General features: G+C 37.7%; 1 protein-coding gene across 5 annotated transcripts in view; it reads right to left on the reverse strand.

Annotated features, from left to right (window-relative positions):
* The window catches only part of LOC121879078 (5-phosphohydroxy-L-lysine phospho-lyase-like), a 40,759-nt gene that overhangs the window by 1,173 nt on the left and 20,690 nt on the right, over nt 1-18,896 (reverse strand). For 4 of the 5 annotated variants that reach the window (XM_042385578.1, XM_042385580.1, XM_042385577.1 and 1 more), the window contains 7 exons: nt 16,392-16,531; nt 15,767-15,849; nt 13,536-13,669; nt 10,040-10,113; nt 9,679-9,823; nt 5,711-5,810; nt 653-820 (listed from right to left, as the gene is read on the reverse strand). In XM_042385578.1, the coding sequence (XP_042241512.1) occupies nt 653-820; nt 5,711-5,810; nt 9,679-9,823; nt 10,040-10,113; nt 13,536-13,669; nt 15,767-15,849; nt 16,392-16,531 (844 nt within the window). Of the gene's footprint in view, nt 1-652; nt 821-1,951; nt 2,063-5,710; nt 5,811-9,678; nt 9,824-10,039; nt 10,114-13,535; nt 13,670-15,766; nt 15,850-16,391; nt 16,532-18,896 lie in introns of those variants that run through there. The other variant, XM_042385579.1, reaches the window with a different exon arrangement.

Raw genomic sequence — 18,896 nt, forward strand, 5'->3', positions numbered from 1 at the left:
TAACAGAACATATGGGATTAATTGAAATAGTGACTGGGCCGACCGCCAGACTACCCTTTTTCCGACAATACGTACGTTGTAGTAAAAATAACATCTTAATTTTATGATGGTATGCACACACAATTAATATTTAAGAGAAATATCAATAATATTAGGTTTTTTAACACTTTCGTTAGTAGAAGAGATGGCTGGGCACACGGGGATGGGGGGTTGGTTCCGAGGCAGAGGGCAGATTATTGGCCCTCACCTGCATCACCTATATCACTATCCACCACAGAGGCTTGCAGGGCCTCTTTGTCAAACCCCTCAAAGTCCATATCCTCACTATCACTGACTTGGGCTGGCTGTGGTGGGTGGTGGGTGAAGAACTCGGTAATGTTTTGTTGACTGGGTGACCTAGCGCGCACCCTGCCTGCGTAAATGATGGAATGTACCACATAACTAATAATTGCCGGTCTGGCCAGGTGCAGCGTAAATGACCAACCGCGTAAAGGAAATCCGCATAAATCAAGACTATACTGTATTTGCTTTTTCTAAGAGATAAATAAAGTTACTATGTATTTGTCTTATAAGTTCCCCTGATAAAGAACCATCTCTGGCTCTCTAAATTTAAGAATGACAACAGGTAGAAATAATTAATTTTACTCCTTACATGTTAGAAGATCTTGAAAATCTCTTGCTTGGTATTGCAGAGAGAACCTTATCTAATCTTTTGACGAGAAGGAGGGCATTCTCTTGTGTAAAGCACATGGGTGGCATCAGCAAGAGGATGTTTCGACTATTTCCTTCATTAGCCATTATGACATACTCCTTTTTCATTCTGTAACCAAAAAAGAATGACAATATTGTAATTGTAAATTAGGCAGAGGTGTGGAGTAGTGCAGTAACTGTATTTAAGTAACTTTTTTACAGATAAACTTTCTAGAAAGTACATTTATTTTGAAGTACACCATACTATTGTTCCAACTTAAGTACAGTTTAAGAAAGAAAAAAAGGCACTCTGACTTAAGCACAATGTTGTCAAAATCTGTGAAGTATTTAGAACTACTTTATAAAGAAAAATATGACAAGAATACAGCACATGTAAACATAGGATTTAATTCTGTTGAGTATATCAGTGAAAGAACATGGTGCGAGTTGTTACCGAGAGTTGTAGCAAAAAAGAGTGTGTTAGAGATAGAGCAATGTTTGTAAGTTCAGGAAAGGCAGAGAATGTGTGGATCAAGAGTTTGTGTAAAAGTATATAAGAGAAATATACATACATGAAATTAGGAAAAGCACATGATCGAGTAGATACATTTTCATGTAGCAACATAAAGAATCTCGGGGCATGGTAGACAAATCCAGGATAATGGAGCTTACTGGTAAATTTAGCTTGTATATAATGGGTCGCTATCATTCATCATAAATGGCCCACAGAAAAGCATAAATTTGAATATTATGCTTATACAGGTATACAGTACAGGAGTTCAACCCCCTACTTTTTGCAAAAAAAAAAAAAAAAATGTCCTAAAAACTCGAACTCTGCTTCAGCATACAGGTATATGGTAAATAAGTCATCGTAACATTATGTATTAATGTTGTTACAGAATTTTAAGGTACATAATTGGCACAAATATGTAAAGGAAGTATAAAAAAACAACATATGACAAGAAAATCTTTTGCTGGACCAGGAAGGTCCAACCTAAAGAAGAAAAGTAAGATCAAAATATACAAATTAGTACAGGGGGTTCCCGGGTTACGAAAGGGTTCCGTTCCCGAGGACATCCGTAAGTCTGAACACACGCTATATGCCTACCATACTTACAGAACAATGTTTAAAACCCACTATATCATAGCCTAAGTCCTTATATACATCTAAAATCAATTGAAGACAAAAGAAGAAATAGAATGACAAAATACAGTAAAAAAATAAAATAAATAAAAATAAATCAAGAAATAAAATACGTACTGTAAATTTCAAGTTTAACCCTGTTTGTATCGATGGGCTTTCGTAAGTCGGGACCTCCTGTACCCTAGTAGGCCCACACAAAGGGAAACGCCTGTTCCAGCCCGCTGATTGCTTGAACATAATATGTACAGTATTTGAACCTTAATATGAAGATAAAATTGCTAAAACTAATTTTCCCATGGAATGGAACTCTGCTGATAAACATGAAAAATGTATATTGTGGTACAGGGTACAGTACTTGTGATTAAATATAATGAAGTATCGAGCAACAATATATATCTGGAAGTATCTGGCATCTGCAAATTTTGCTGAAATCTCAATAGATGGTGCCACTGTTCTATAGCATATTTTATGCTGTGCTTAGGGTAGTCACTTTCATGTACAGTACAGTACAGTCTTTGGGGTTCTGTGGGGAGGCAGTTGGGAGAGAGGTCAGTTCCCACATGTTTATTGTTGTGATCACTGCTCTACTGTCCATTCTGGATTTAGTGCTTCCCTGGTGTATTACTATTGCCTCTACAGCAAATAAAGGCAAAACAACACTGAGGAGCACTAGGAGAAAAAGAATGGTGCTTAGAACTGTACCAATTGAAAAGAAACTGAAGATATGAAACAGAATCAATGCTAGTCTTCATGAATGGTATCTGTGAGGAGTTTGGGCTGAAGTTGAGTACTTTTTATGACAGCCAGATTTAAGTGCATAGTGTACTAGATAATAGTGAAACTGAATATGAAGTGTAAATATAAGTGTGAATATATGTAAGTGTAAGCACCTCCAGTGTCTTCCATTACAAGATTCATCTGGTACAATAAAAGTAAGTACAGTGTATATGTATACTATTAACTTGAATATTGTTTTGGGAAAGCAATTTTCAACAAAATGATGATTGAAAGCAACTACGAGGAGGTTAAGGCAAAAGTCGGTATTCTAGGAAAGTTGGACAGCCTCGAGCCACATAAAGTCTGACTTACGGAGGTCTTACTTACATATACGGTGTATATACTACAGTATATATACTCCAGTATAATTCAAGTTTTTATGATCCAATTTTTATGCAAAAAGTAGAGGGTTGGATTATAAACATGTAATATTTTTGAGGGACTCAAATTTATTCATGTCCATGGGTCATTTATGGTGAACAATAGCTACCCAGTAAATGTTTGTGGTAGGCCGTACTCCTAATTTTTTTTTTTAATGTTATTACATGAAGAGCAGGCCCTCAGTCACTATAATATATATGTTGCATTAATCTACAAATACCTGATGCAAATGAAGATTTATAAATAATTTTCTTTTCATTTGTTTCTGTTAACATCGCTGGTGGCATTGTTGTCAAGTTAAACTTGTTACTATAACCACATTCCCTGAGCCCTCTCGCTACCAGGTCGAGCTGTGAGCTATGTTATGGTTATTTTTCAATTTGTAATTTCAGGTAGAAATACAGTACTGTACATAACTTTCTCCATTTATTTTATTTTTTTACTCAATTACATGCACACACAATCCTACATACATATTCTGCATAAAAAGTAAATAAAATAATTATCATAGGTTAAAAACATAAAGGGAATAAACATTGTTTTGTGTGAGTTGGCATGCTGTGCAGGGAAGGAGGAAGCAGACCGTGGAAGCACCATTGCTAGTGGGTAGGCAAAGGCAGTGTTTCAGCTGGGCTGCATTGTTATGGCAAGAGTTGAGGCCATGCAGCCAGTATTTTTGCAAATGGCAGTTGTGTTAAACTTTCATTTAGCTTTTCCTTAAAGGTACATAATGTAAATGTTGCTTGAAGTAGCACAATTGGGTAAATTTATAGAAAAGCACTGTTCTTTCTTTGGATATTAAAAATACCCGGTATGTTTTTCCTATGGTTTTTGATGAGCTTCGAATGAATTTGGAATTGCCCCCTGAGTTCATGCCTCCACATCCAACCTTAATCTGAAGAAGAATTAGGTTCATCTGGGACGTCATTGTTTGAATCGATTTGAACGTTGTTCTGTAATGCACCGTGTTTTCTAAAAAATGAAATGGCCTCACTGTTTTTCTGATGAAACTCGGCAATTGATGTAAAATAATCTCTATCACAATGTCGGCACAGCTCTTCAACCTGTTCAGCCATATCTGGTACTGAAAATTCAAATCTCTGCACCCATGCATTGTTCATTGGCTTAGACAAAAAACTCTTGCCCAATAATAAGTCTCCTCTCGCTATAGCCAATAAGGAACTCCCACACCACCCCAGCACATGTGCTGTAGACACTTAAGAAGCAAACACGGAGGTAACGGAGCACTGGCTTGGGGGGGGGGGGGATGTCAGAGCTTCTTTTTAATTTCCGGCAGAAATATAATCGAAGAAAAAGTCTTAGAAATGTCCAAACATTGTGAAATGCATATTAATAACAGTGAGAGAAAGACCAGTGCTTTACTATAAATTCACCCACAATTGTTAAACAACATAAGAAAGATAGGTGGTATGGTTTATGAAAGCTGGGAAAGGAGGTACTGGGAGTTGTGACTTTGCATCAGCCTTTTGGCTTCCCATGTAGGCCATTACTTGTACTTTACATCTGTCATAATATTCCTTTCGTGTTTTAGATTTTTGCTGTTTTCAGTATTTTATATTAGTTTTGCATTTGTAATAGTAACACAAAAATCATCACTATAGCCACAACCCCCTAGCCTTCGCCCTAACAATCCAGGTTAAGTTGTGAGCTATATTACAATAATTATTTTTCAACTCGTAATTTTGGATAGAAATACAGTGCATACTTTTTTTTTTACTCAACTTCATGCATACAATCTCACATATATATAATGTGCAAAAAAAAATTACCATAAGGTCAAAAACAAAGAGATTAAATATTTCTTCAGGAGTTTCAGAGTTGGTAGCACTGTTTATAGCATTAGCTGTTGTGGTGGTGGTAATGGCCAAGATGTGTTGGTGTGAATCTGGGTTCTGCTACAAAATATTTCTAGGATTACACTTGGTAGTACAGCATTTATCAAAAGCTAGGGTCGAATTATGCAAGAGGGTACAGTCTTGGTCAAGATTTTTCGAACTCTGCTGGAGACAGCTGGCAACTCAAGGCCATTTGTTTACGATAGTACGAAGTAAAAATTATGAATAAATGTAAAAGTGATTGGCGATTGATTACTTAGTTCCCCGTTGCTTAATTTAATGGTAGGGCTTTGTTGTTTCATGTTATTTTATACTACATACTATAGTAAAGAACCAGCCTTGAGTTGCCAGCTGTCTCCAGCAGTGTTCGAAGAATCTTGAACGAGACTGTTCAAGAATAATATATGAAAAATTCAGGTTGTTTTACCCAAAAATTAGGGGTCTGGAGATGTAAATTTCACAAAAGTGCTTGGGAACTTTGCGCTTTTTTTTCCTCTGTGGTTATATACACATATATACACACACACACACACACATATATATATATATATATATATATATATATATATATATATATATATATATATATATATATATATATATATATATATATATATATATATATATATATATATATAGTGGTGTTTATATATATATATATATATATTTCATGTAGATCCACAATGTTCATCTTCAGAGGCAACTCAGTTGCCTCTGAAGATGTCTTGAATAAAGACGAAAGCTAAGGTGCTCCGTTGTTTCCCTTTTCCCGTGTGATTTTATCAAGATATATATATAACAGAGGTTTCATTGGCAACATTTTTATTACTTAACTGAACAAAATAAACATATTAATACTTACTCAAATACAATGTGATCGGCTATCTCTTTGGAAGGTTTCTTGCTTTGCTTACTCCAGACTATTTCTATTCCAAACATGAGACCTTTCCCTCTTACTTGGCCTGGAAAGGTGGACAATGTGTTTTAATTTGTAGGTACAGTAAAAGTCCAAAAATCCGGACTTTTCGAAAACTCAAACTTTTTTTTTAGCTGGCTTTTGTGTGTATGTGTGCATGCGTGAGCGCCACAGCTGCACAGTGACAACAAGCGACCACGCAGTCGCCACTTTAAAAGGAGCAATCAAACTGTGACAACATATGTAATTTTGAGTCCTACTCTTTCCATTTACAGAGCCCATAATAATGGCTCCTAAAGTAGATAAACTTCGTTGTGTGAAGAGAAAGAAGAACACGTTGAAATTGAGTGACCAACTTTAAATAATTAAAATAGAACGTTGTGTGAGCAATACTGTTCTAATGGAAACATACAACATTGGAAAGTCTACAATTTATGATATAAATTTGAATTTTAAAAGTACTGCCTGAGAATCCGGAAAATCCGAAAATCCGGACCGACCCAATCCCCAAGCAGTCCGGATTTTTGGACTTCTACGGTAATTTAAATTATGGAAATATATACAGTATATAGCAAGACTACCGTAAGAAGTATGCCTGTACAAAGAAATATATAGCCTATAATATTCTAATAAATAACACCTTTCAAGAGCAATGTTTTCTCTAACCTGCGAGGCCATGCAATAGTTCATCAAGTGGGGTGCACTTAATTCTTCCAGTTGCACATACTGTACACAACTTTAGCAGCACACCTTTGTTATTTGTCCCATGTTTTTATATTCTTTCTACTTCTTACATAGCTATGGTAATTTTAAAACAAATATATTATATAAAGCTCTTTTGTTTCTACCTTTTTACTTTTACAGCCCCCCCCCCTCCCCCCCCAGTTTTGCGGATTTTTATTTCGTGGTCTTCTATAATTCGCGTATGACACCCTGGATGTACCCAAGAATGTCTATGGGTAGTTTTAAAGTTGCCAGCATTTTTGCGGCTGGGACAGGGAACCTTTTGTTCTAGAGACAGTAATTTCCTTTACCTGTATTGTAAATATGTGTGTGTGTGTACTTTTTTGTGAGTTGGAACCAATTACCCGATATCCCATTTAAATAATTGATTCAGTTCACGAAATTTTCGGTTTTCGAACGACTCTGTGGAGCCAATTGTGTTCGTTAATCGAGGGACCACTGTACAGTATGTATGTATGCATGTATATATACAGTGGTCCCTAGGTTAATGAGCACAATTCGTTCCAGAAGGTTGCTCGTTAACAGGAAAATTCGTTAACCGAAACCATTGTTTCAATGGGTTTTTGGGTAATTGGTTCCAGCTCACCGAAAATTACATACAAACTAAAAATAAATGCAGTAAAGTACACTTACTTTGAGGTGTGCATGTAGAAGGCTCCTGGTTGATGATGATGATGATGGGAATTAGAATGAGGGTGGAGGAGAAGGGAGAAGAGAAGGCATTGGGGTGGAAGAGAAGTCACCCCATGCTGCCATTTCACCCATAAAATTTTAGTTCACTTGGTGTAATTAAAGATTATTTTCTTTAAATCAACACTGCACTGCATTATATATTGTCAATATGTAAAATATATTTCAAAATGACCAATAATTTGACTGGAAACACAGAAAAAAGCATTTATGTTCAAGAGTCTCAAACAAGATGTTCCTTCCTCTGAACTGGTAAACAAACTGACGCCAAGCTTGGTGTGTTGAGTGGCTGTTTGGTGCGCAAAAAACTAGCTTCCTGTACTTCAATTATGTTTAATAATTGTTAAAATGACTAAAAAATTTAATATAAAACTTTTAAAATTATTGAATAGTACAACCTTCTTGATATTTACTAAAATGGTAAGGAATTTAAGCCCTAAAACCGATTACTGTATTGGCGGACTAATACTACAGCTAGAGGGCAGGCGAAAACATGTTGGGAAAATTCGTAAGGAATTCGTTAACCGAGGGTTTGCTCGACCTACGACCACCCGGACATACGACCACCTCAGTCGTACAAAAATTTGTCAAATTACGTATTTTCGAGTCCCAACGTTAGTGATTGCTCTGTGTACTGACAAAATTTTCATTTGTGACATATACATACATATACACTCAAACTCATAAATCACTACTGTAATGTAATACAGGTGATGTCTATATTCAAATTATTCGCTGTCTTGCAAGGATTCTAGCTATGCAAATTATATTCTCTTAACTTTAGTCTATTATTTTATATGAGAAAAACTTTAAGCCTAAAACCACCAAACCCTGGCTGGGAAGATGAGGGAGGAAAAGGGGGGGTGAGGTGATGTATTGTAACGGCTGGTGTCGAAGGTCTTGTGCGTATTTTTTTATCAATCCTTTAGAGTGACTAAGTTTTTCTCTTATAAAATGCCAATGAACTGACCTAGGAGAATATACTTTACATTGCTGGGATTCTTATAAGATAGTGATTAATTTGAATGTAAACATGCTATAGTTTGAACTAGACAAAAATGTTAGTAATTATTTAGTATATTTGAGTACATGTACAGTACAGCTTTGCCCTTAGGACAGTGTGTGCCTGTAAATGAGTAAAAATAAATGAAGAAAGTTATGTACATAAAGCCAAAAATATTAGTTGAAAAACTTTATGTAGACAGACACGTGTTGTTGTTTTGAGATTATTCATCCCTTTCCAAAGTCACCGTGGGGGGATTGTCAAGCTCAGATAACAATGCAGGGAGGATGTGGGCAGCTCAAGGTCACCACAAGAAGTTGAGGGCGTTGGCTGATATGCTGACGATGTTCATGCTGAGCTTTTCTTAAAGAACATGGTGATGGGAAGCTGCCATTGTTGTTTCTTTAGCTGCTGGAACATTTTCTTATACTGAGCCATGACGCTTGTAAGACCTCGTGAGAAGTTATGCTGTGCTCCATAGAGGAGTCATACTCAGACACTAAGTTTTTCAAGTGCTTGGCCACCTGAAACACTTCACTTAACATGTGTATATCCCAACATGCTGGTTCTTCTTGTTCTTCATCATCGCCACCGCCGTCTTCTTTGTCCGCTCTCACTATTTCCTCCAACTCAGCCTCAGTCAGAGTTTTCCTGTGCCCTTCAATTAGCTCCTCGATTTCCTGCTCGACCATGTCTTCAAACCCATCGCCGCCTACAGCCCTGGCCACTGTCATGACGTGCTTAACTTTAGAGTCGATCGTAGGGAATTCTTTGAAGGCATGCACACAGTCACTCCACAGTGCCCGCCAACACGAATTAACTGACTCTGGTTTCAGTTCACCCATGGCCTCCTGCACAAAACTGATGCAATTGGCAATTTTGAATTCCTTCCAGCATGCCATAACACTGTTGTTAGTGCCTTCCTCCATGGAGGCGGTGTTGGGTGGAAGGAACACTACCTCGACGTCATCGTGTGTGAATTTTATGGCATCCGAGTGGCCTGGTGCATTGTCAACGACCAGCAACAGCTTGAAAGGCAGGCCCAGCTTCTCCAGGTAGTTCTTTACCTTGGGGATAAAACATTTGTGGAACCACTCAAGGAAAAGCATTGCTGTCACCCAGGCTTTCTTGTTTGACTGCCAGTAGACGAGGAGGAGATTTTTATTTTTTCCCTTCAGAGCACGAGGGTTGGCAAACCTATAAATCATGCCTGGTTTAATCATATGCCCTGCTGACACACACAAGAGGCAGGTGTTACTCCGACAATACCCATACGGCAACTGGAGACAGAGAGGTGGGATGGGGTTTGGTGGGCTAGTGTTTGGTGCGTTTATGACCCAATTTGGAAAACTTTGAGTTCGAAATTGGAAGTTGTAACCTGGGGTAATCCGCATATAGTTGAAACCACATAAGAAAAATATGCGTAAGTTGCGAGTCTACTGTATACATATATGTATACTGTATAAATATTACTTACCAATGTACTCATGCTTCTGCTGAAGTTTGAGTAATTCATCTTTAAGGACTGATCCTACCACAGAAGCAGAGCCCATGAGATGTTCTTGCTGTAAGACCTCAAGTACAGCACATCCCACTGCATTCATCATTTTTGTGCACTGGTACTGAAATACAATGTTACTGAGTTTATCATGCAAATTAATATTTATGGTGTAGCTCCATTAACCACACAAATTTGCCAAATTATGAAAAATACACTAATGTCACATATGGACATGGCCTAGGCATGACCCGAGATCTCATCAAATTAAGATACTGTATACAGTATTTACAAAGATCACTGTCACAATATAAAAAGAAAACAGAATACCACAGTTTACCTCTTTTATGCGCTCTCCAAGAAGAGCAGCAACTTCTCTGGATGTTACAACAGATGCCATTGGATACCCATTACCTAACAAAAAAAAAAAAGTCATCTAATGTATCTATACATAATAACTGACAAATAGACTTCCTCAATTTTTTTTCAGTGATAAGTGTTTATTTCTGATCTTTTTAATCAAAATGAGTATTAAGCTCATATTACTTCAACATCAAATCTAACAACATTACAGGGTTGGATCAATTGTCTTTTAATATTAATAAATTAATTTAAGAATTTTACTAAGTAAACTCCTTTATTCCTAATTACATTAATTCTTATGGGGAAAAATTCCTCATTATAAAACATTTCATTACAAGACACTATTCTCTGGAACACATCCCCGAGGTATAATGACCCTCTGTGTACAGTAGTATATTTTGTTAATTTACAACATTTATATTGTACATGCACAGTGGCGTTTGCAAAAATAAATACAGCTCTGTGTCTGTCTGTGCGAGATGCATAAATTAGACTTGGAAAACTTTCCCCAGTACATGTACTCAGAAAAATTCTGGGGTTACACAGTAAAGTCGACCCTCGTTAGTTCGGACCCCTTTAATCTGGATATCAGATAAATCGAACGAAATCTGAACTAAGCGAGGGACTGTCCGTGTCAAATTTCTGGTTCTGGGATTGTCCGATAGATGGGTCACGTCGCGGTCTAGTGCGCGTGACTCACGCTCACAAGACTGCCAGTCATTGTTGACCTAGCGCCATATTCGAGTATCAGTGTTGTGTTGCCCTGCAATTTTCGTTGATATTTCAGTGATTAGGCATCTTTCAGCCTTGTATTTTACATCATGTCTTCAAGGGGGAGTAATACGCTGAAGAGGAAGTATGTGACCATTTCTGTGAACCAGAAACTGGAACTTATAAGGAAGTTAGAGGCTGGTGCTTCGGTGGCTAGAGTTTGTGACGAGTATGGTGTTAAAAAGCAAACAGTTTCGGACATACGCAAGGCTAAGGACAAACTCACTGCATTTTCTTTGAAATATAATGTTGATGCAATTTCCAAATCATCATCTGTTGGTGCAAGGAAGGGTATGAGTGGCAAAAGATACAAATCTTGAGGAGGCAGTGACGAAGTGGTTTGTGCAGCAATGATCCTGTGGTAATGTCGTCCGTGGTGTAGAAATTCAAGCTGCTGCTGCTAAGCTAGCAAGTCATATGGGCATCGAGAATTTTGAAGCTAGTGACGGGTGGTTATGACAATTTAGAAATCGCCATGGAATGTGTAATAAAATTACCCATGGTGAAGCTGGTAGCGCACCCACCGAGGACATCGAACCATTCAGGGAGAGGCTAAATGACTTAATTAAGAGTGTAGGGCTCCTGATTTCCCAAGTCTATAATGGGGATGAAACTAGGTTGTATTGGCGGTCCCTACCCCAGAATACCCAAGCTTTCAAGAATGAAGCCTCCTCACCTGGTCATAAAGTAAGTAAGGAACGATTTTCGGCATTGTGTTGCGCGAACACAGACGGTATGCACCGTTTAAAGTTAGTGATGGTGGGGAGGTCAGCTCGCCCACGAATTTTGAAAGACATGATGCACCATCTACCAGTGCACTATTACCACTCCAAAAAATTGTGGTTCAACATGCAAATCTTTAATGATTGTTTTTTCTCGCATTTCATTCCTGCAGTGCGATAATATCAAGAAGATGTCCCCAAACTTCCTGCTGCTGAGGTGAAGGCGCTACTAATTTTGGACAATGCACCTGCTCACCCAGGTGCTGACAAGCTTGTCAGTAATGATGGTAAAATAAGATGCATGTTCTTGCCACCCAATGTTACCTCCCTGATCCAGCCAATGGATCAGGGTATAATTGTAGCCTGCAAGAGAATATACCAACGAAGATATCTGGACGAAGTTCTTGCGGTGACAGAAGAAGAGGAAGATCTTACGGAAGACACACGAGGACAAAGAACTGTTAATAACGTCAAGAACTACAACCTCAAGTCTGCAATATTAAACTTGGCAGCTTCATGGAAGGCACTGAAGACTACCACTCTAGCCAATGCTTGGAAAAAACTTCTGTACAATGTGGAGGTAGAATATGATTTCGAAGGATTCGAGGCAAGGGACTTTCATCGAATCCTTAAGAGGGCGGGCGAAAATGATGTCACAGAAGACGACATCAGAAACTGGCTAGAAGACACAGAGGGTGACCCTGGATACCAAGTCTTAACAGAAGAAGAAATAGCGGATGAAATTCTCGTTGGTGACAGCAGAGATAGTGAAGATGAGGAAGACGACGAACCATTGCCCAAGAAACCCAAACTCTCTGTTATACGAGAATCCACTGATAATGTCACTTCGTACATTGAATTGTCAGCAGAAACTGATGATGTTCAGCATTACTATCAATATTTTAGAGCCTTTAGGGAACTCATTATCCAGAGGCAGCATTATCAAGGTAAACAACTGAAACTAGACTCATTCTTCAAGCCAGTTCGTCCCAACCCTGCTGCAGCTGTTGAGCCTGCTGACGATATTGATGACCCTCCTGCTGCTGACTCAGGCCATCCTCAGTCACCTCAGCCTTCTACGAGTGGGGGACAAGGACCAGTGGAGCATCATAGCTCTACTGACTCCGAATGACAAGTTATCACCTCTACCCCCCACCTCCACCACATCAAGCTCATCTATCATCTACCAAAGGTAAATGAACTTAACAATTTACGGTATTAACTTTTTTATTTTTACATATTGTAATGTTTTATATAGCTAGTTATATGATGTTTACAGTATTTCCTGTATTTTTGATACTGTGTATCATGTTCAGCGTAAAGTGTATATACGGTACAGTACTGTATTTCCTAACCTAAATCGGTTAATTCAGACAATCGGCTAAAACGGACACCCTTCCCCCCCTATTAGTCCGTTTTAACGAGGGTCAACTGTACAATTTTTCCCTCGATGGGAAAATTTGTCGACAAACCCAAGAAATCTCTCGATCCAGAACTGCTCTGCACTAATTAATCCAGTTAAAGAGGATATTGCTGTACAACAGTAAACATATTGAGGTATTATAGCAAAAATTAAACATTTTATGCCAAGAACAGGTAAAATGTTATACTTCAGATAGGGGGTTTAAGAGCCAAATTGGCCCCTTGGAGCAAAGAGATTAAAAATTACAATTAAACATAAGTACAGTACTGGTATGTCAGCATTTGTGCCATGATTATTTACATGCAATGATGGTTTTACAGTCTACTGTATTTCTAAGACACCAAAATAGTTCCAGTAATTGATTAATTAATTAAATATTCGAGTCAATCTAATTTGACTATGTACTATACAGTACTAATAAACCTCAAGACTAGATATGATGCCTATTGTACCAGGAACATTATGATAAAGCTTGTTACTTTTATTTTTATTTAGATCCATGTGTATATCATTTCATGCTGTACTACAGCTCAATTTATGAATACAGTAACACTTACCAACTGACTTTCCAATAATGAGAATGTCTGGGGTGACGCCTTGGGCTTGGAATGACCAAAAGTGTGAACCAACACGTCCAAGGCTCGTTTGTACCTCATCAGCTATGCAAAGACCACCAAATTCCCGCACCATCCTGATGACACAAAAGGGTATAAAAATATTAATGCAATAAATATCTAATGACACTGAGAAACAGGATACCTGTGATAACAAAATGCAAAATAATGCTAAAAATGCATTGCTTCTGGATTAAGCTGCTGTGACAATTGATGAGGTGCATCAAAATACCTATCACTAATGGTACAGTAATCTGTGTTTATATCTTGCACAGAATTGCATTATCTGTAACAGCAGATTTCCTTTACACTGTACTTACACAGTAGTACTAGTATCTACTGGATTTAATTTAGGCACCACTCACAGGAACTTAATAATGATGGCATGTTTTTATGTAAAATCTAGTTGCTCTCAGCTTTAGAGTTGGTGTGGTGAGGTCTACTAAATATTAATGGCTTGATAGCCCCTGTGAAATCCATTATTGGATATACCACAAAAATTTTATCCAAAAATACCTCTATACAAGTGCAAGCTTTGGCCACTTGAATGTAATACTGTATGTTGAATACAGACTCAGAGATGCCAGATAGTCTTCAAAGTAAGCTGAGGGACAGTCATATGTCTATCTGCCTATGGCTTGGAGTAGACCCAGTGGGCTTCTCAGATGGCTGCCAACATTCCTGATAAGAGTTCAAAAAGAAACTTACGGTATATACCTGTACAATGCATGGGCTTGCATTAATCGTCTATCACTACTCTGATTAAATAGAATACCTGTCTATAATAATGTTGAAGATAGTACACAGCCCTGTCCAACTCTTTGTCGAACAACTAACCAACGAACAAGCCTCCTGATTCCAGTAGCTTATTCAAGAATTTATCTTTTTCTTTGTCACTTAACCTAACCTGTGGAGTGATGAATATAACAGTGGTTATCAGATTCTTGTTTACCAGCACCTTCAAAACCAGAAAACTTGCATTTATCCCTTTTACCATTACAGGCTGTAGCACTTTCTCCCACTTTTCAGTAATAACATCTCTATGCCACCTGACTCAGAATCACTACCCATTTGGAAGATTTTGTGTCTGTCATTCTTACCTGTAATCAGCCTTGCTGATCCACCTTTCCATATAATTTATTTTACAAAGCAAACATCCAACTTTCTAGAACTGAATGTTCCCCAGTAATAATACTTTTACTTAACCCTTTCACAGTGGGAGGTTACCCTAAGCTGAATAAAATCGTCTGGCGGTAGCCGGAATAAAATAGCAAGTGCGTGACATGCGGTGAAAGGGTTAATAGAGATAGGTTTTAAGTAGAATTTTCCAGAACTTTATGCACCACCGCCTGACAATGCCCACCAATGATGGGCTAAAAGAAATGGGATCATCAGAATCAATTTAGTGTGATTTGAAAACACAAAATAATCCAGACATATCCAGATCACAAGTTCTTATCTTGAAACAATAGATTGAGTGAACCTTACCTCACACATGAGGGCAAATAATTTCTTGACCTCTGACAAGACTCATTCCCCAAACATGTGATGGAACCCACAAAGAGGAGACAACGAACCCTGATCAGTGGATGTGACAGAACTGACATTGACTACATATCAAAAGATCCACTTCATTTCCACTAAAGATCCACATCATCTCCGCTAAACATGCACTAGAGATCCATTTCATCTCCACTTTACACCCAAATAATCTTCATTACACATCATATCCACTACACATCCACTTCATTTCACATTACACAACCTGGGAGGTCACCCATACTACGTATGTTTAGATTTGGGAACCTCCAAGAGAACCTTGAGCCAACCTCCAAGAGAACTTTGAACCAACCTCCAAGAGAACCTTGAGCCAATCTCCAAGAGAACCTTGAGCCACTCTCCAAGAGAAAATTGAACCAATCTCCAAGAGAACCTTGAACCAATCTCCAACAGAACCTTGAGCCGATCTCCAAGAGAAATTTGAACCAACCTCCATGAGAACCTTGAGCCACTCTCCAAGAGAAAATTGAACCAATCTCCAACAGAACCTTGAGCCGATCTCCAAGAGAACCTTGAGCCAATCTCCAACAGAACCTTGAACCAACCTCCAAGAGAACCTAGAACCAACCTCCAAGAGAACCTAGAACCAACCTCCAAGAGAAGTTTACACTCACCTATACATACCCTGCAGCCAGGTGTTGGGAGGGATGATACAACCAGGTACTGTTAACATTGGCTCCGCAATGAAGCATGCAATCTATGGAAAAATAATATTGATAATTGTCACTTACAATACTACTGATGTTTATAATGCTTAATTTCAAATATCATGACAAAACTAATTATACTTACAATATAAAACACAGGGAGGGAATGTCACCATTATGAAATTTGAATCTTATTTACTACTGAAAGTAAGCCAATCAAGTGTTATTTAAGTCACAGTACACTGGCATTGGAAATTTGATTTTGGTGACTCAAAGCACTGTTTCATGATCAAACCACTGAAAACTGAGTGTGTATGGAGGCACTGTGAGTGATGAGATTTAATTAATGGGACTGCAACCGTGGACCAGCTTGAATGCTGAGAGAAAATTTAAATCATTACATCTACCAGTACACACTGTCCAACCTTACTCACTAAGCACTAATTGTTAACTTAAATTGGGATTGTAGGCCTGTCTCTGTTATGCACTAAAATGTGATGTATCTTGGATGAAGCCTTATAATAGTATAGGTGTATCTCATTCAATTTCATGAAAAAAAATCCACATTCAAAGGAATCCACAAAAGTCTGACCTTTCTTCCATAATGCCGAGCTTTATCAATCATATCTCTGGCATCAGCAATATATTTTTCAACTGCTAAGGGATCATCTTCCTGATATGGCCCTCGGTACAGGTCAGGCATTGCAACCGTGTGCACCCAATCTGGTTGAACTGCCATCAATTATAAAAGAATATTTTTTCTTCATTAAAAAATTAAAAACAATGTTGTTACATGTACCTGTATACTGTATATACTTGATACTTATATTAGACAATATATTAGTCCAAATACAAATATCCTTCAAAAATAAATTCATAACTTTAACAACTGGACTGGATGGCACATGTACAGTATAGTACTATATTACTAGTGTACTGCTTAGACCATAGAATTAAACACAAAAGGTCTAATAAGTATACAATGCCATATCAGCAGTGTGAACTTCACCCTGTCATTTGTCAGTTGCAACCTATGACATTAACTCCAACCTTTGCCCACTTCCCAGTGCCTTCTCACTCTGTCTTGCACCACAGTATAACTAGTAGATAAGTGCAATTCATATATTTTGATACTTGGAATACTGTACAGTATTTCTTTTGGCTTGTGACACACAGCCATATGGTTATATTACTGAACAAAAAGTGATGTAAATCACACCAGGCCTCCTAGAATATTTGTGTTTATTTCAGTGATTAATACATCATATGGTAGGAAGTGGCTACACATTAAACATTTTTTAACAGCTCGAAGTGGCATTTATATGGTGGAGGAATACTATAGTTGAAAAATAACACTAAGAGCTTCTCATGCATTCTCAATGAGAACTATTTGTTGGGACAGATTGATCTAATTGAGGATGGGATTTCCATTTCTTGGAGGGATTTGTAAACAAAGGGATTCAGTCTCAGCCTCTAAGACATTTGAACATAAATCTGAGGGAGCTTCTAGTCTCTTCTTTTTGAGATGTAGCTATGGGAGACAAGCTTTGAGGAAAGAACAAACTTTTCTTTGTGCACAATACTGTACATCTGCAGTAATGTCTACCAAAACAAGGTTTCATTAATATCAATTGCAGACTTCTTGTGCTCATACCAAAGCTCCCTCTGGAGGGGTTTAAGGGGAGTCTCAGGAAAGATACACATTCTCCTTGGTTTAGAAAGCCTGGAAATTTTTTGTTTTCTGTTCTTGCCTCTTAATCAGAAGCTGCAAATAATCAGGAATTGATGAAATTCCTCAGGATCATTCTACTGGTAGCTCCTCTTTAGCAGGATAGATTGACATCTCTCTCACCCATCAGCTTTAAATTCCTATTCAAATTATTTCTTTGGATTTGAGTCACAGAGTAGGAGATGATATTTCTTGCCCATTTCCTAATTTTTCTAAACATTTAGATTTCGTGAGAATATTTTCTTTCAGGTAAATGCTGCAGTATTAAGTATTTTAGTATGTTTTCCTAGAAAGTCTACACACAGATAATATAAACACCCTTGTAAGCATTTCCAAGCTTATACTCTGTATTACATAAATTAAGCCGGATTCTATTTCAGTATTTTTGGTGATGGATTATTTTTATTTCACACTTTCAGAAACACAAGTTGTCCACTTAAATGTTAGTGATTTATAATAGTGCTTTGGCCAGACCATTGATAGAAGCTTCTGTTGCAGTATTGACCTTTGGCTGGGAGTACTTATGGAAATATTTAGACCTATGAGCTGTTCACTACATGAGTCAGTAGTGGAAAAATTCTTCCATCAACCAGTTCATGTCAAGGCTAGAGAAACATTGGATAAAAATAAATGTAATGCAATTAAATACTGTACACAAGTTGTGCAATCCAGTTGTTACAGATATAAATGAAATGTGGGATTGATCCTGAAAATCCATTTTATAACTGAAGATTGGACTCGGTGACTCAGTTACTCTCCCCCCTCCTAAGGGTATGTTCTGAAGGTGGCTGGCAATGAGCTACGGTTGGTTTGATATCATATGTTGTAACTGACAAGTGACAGGTGAGGTCAACACCTGTTGATATGCTGGCATGTAATTTTCTTTGAATGGCAACATGAGCTTCTAGAAGCTTTTTTGTGCACAGTATAGTACAGTATTCTGGTTTTATCTGGAGGAGGTAAATATTATTGGAGTATTATTGGAGTAGTACCAATTCCTAAAGCTGAAGGGTTTCCTGGGATTTAGTTGTTGACTTATTATCATGATGATGAACACATGTCGTCCAGTCCAATTTTCAGTTATAAAATGAGATTTCGAGATAATTCTTCCATTCTAATATTTTCATAAAAACATACTCTACTAATTTCATAAATATAATTTTGTGTTATATGCAGTATAAATAATGCTTGAGGCAGTTTTCTAAGGTAGTGGCTCCCAACCAGTGGTAAGTGAGAACTGTCCAGATATTACCGGTACATGATGTTAGTCTGAAATTTTTTGGTTCTATGGTGTTAAAAGTTTTGTTCTACTATAATAAACTAAGACTTAATATGTAAGGTAGTATACAATGGTGGAAAGACAGGTTA

The sequence above is a fragment of the Homarus americanus genome, unplaced genomic scaffold (genome assembly GCF_018991925.1).
Source record: "Homarus americanus isolate GMGI-L3 unplaced genomic scaffold, GMGI_Hamer_2.0 scaffold4060, whole genome shotgun sequence".
In the NCBI taxonomy this organism is placed as follows: domain Eukaryota; kingdom Metazoa; phylum Arthropoda; class Malacostraca; order Decapoda; family Nephropidae; genus Homarus; species Homarus americanus.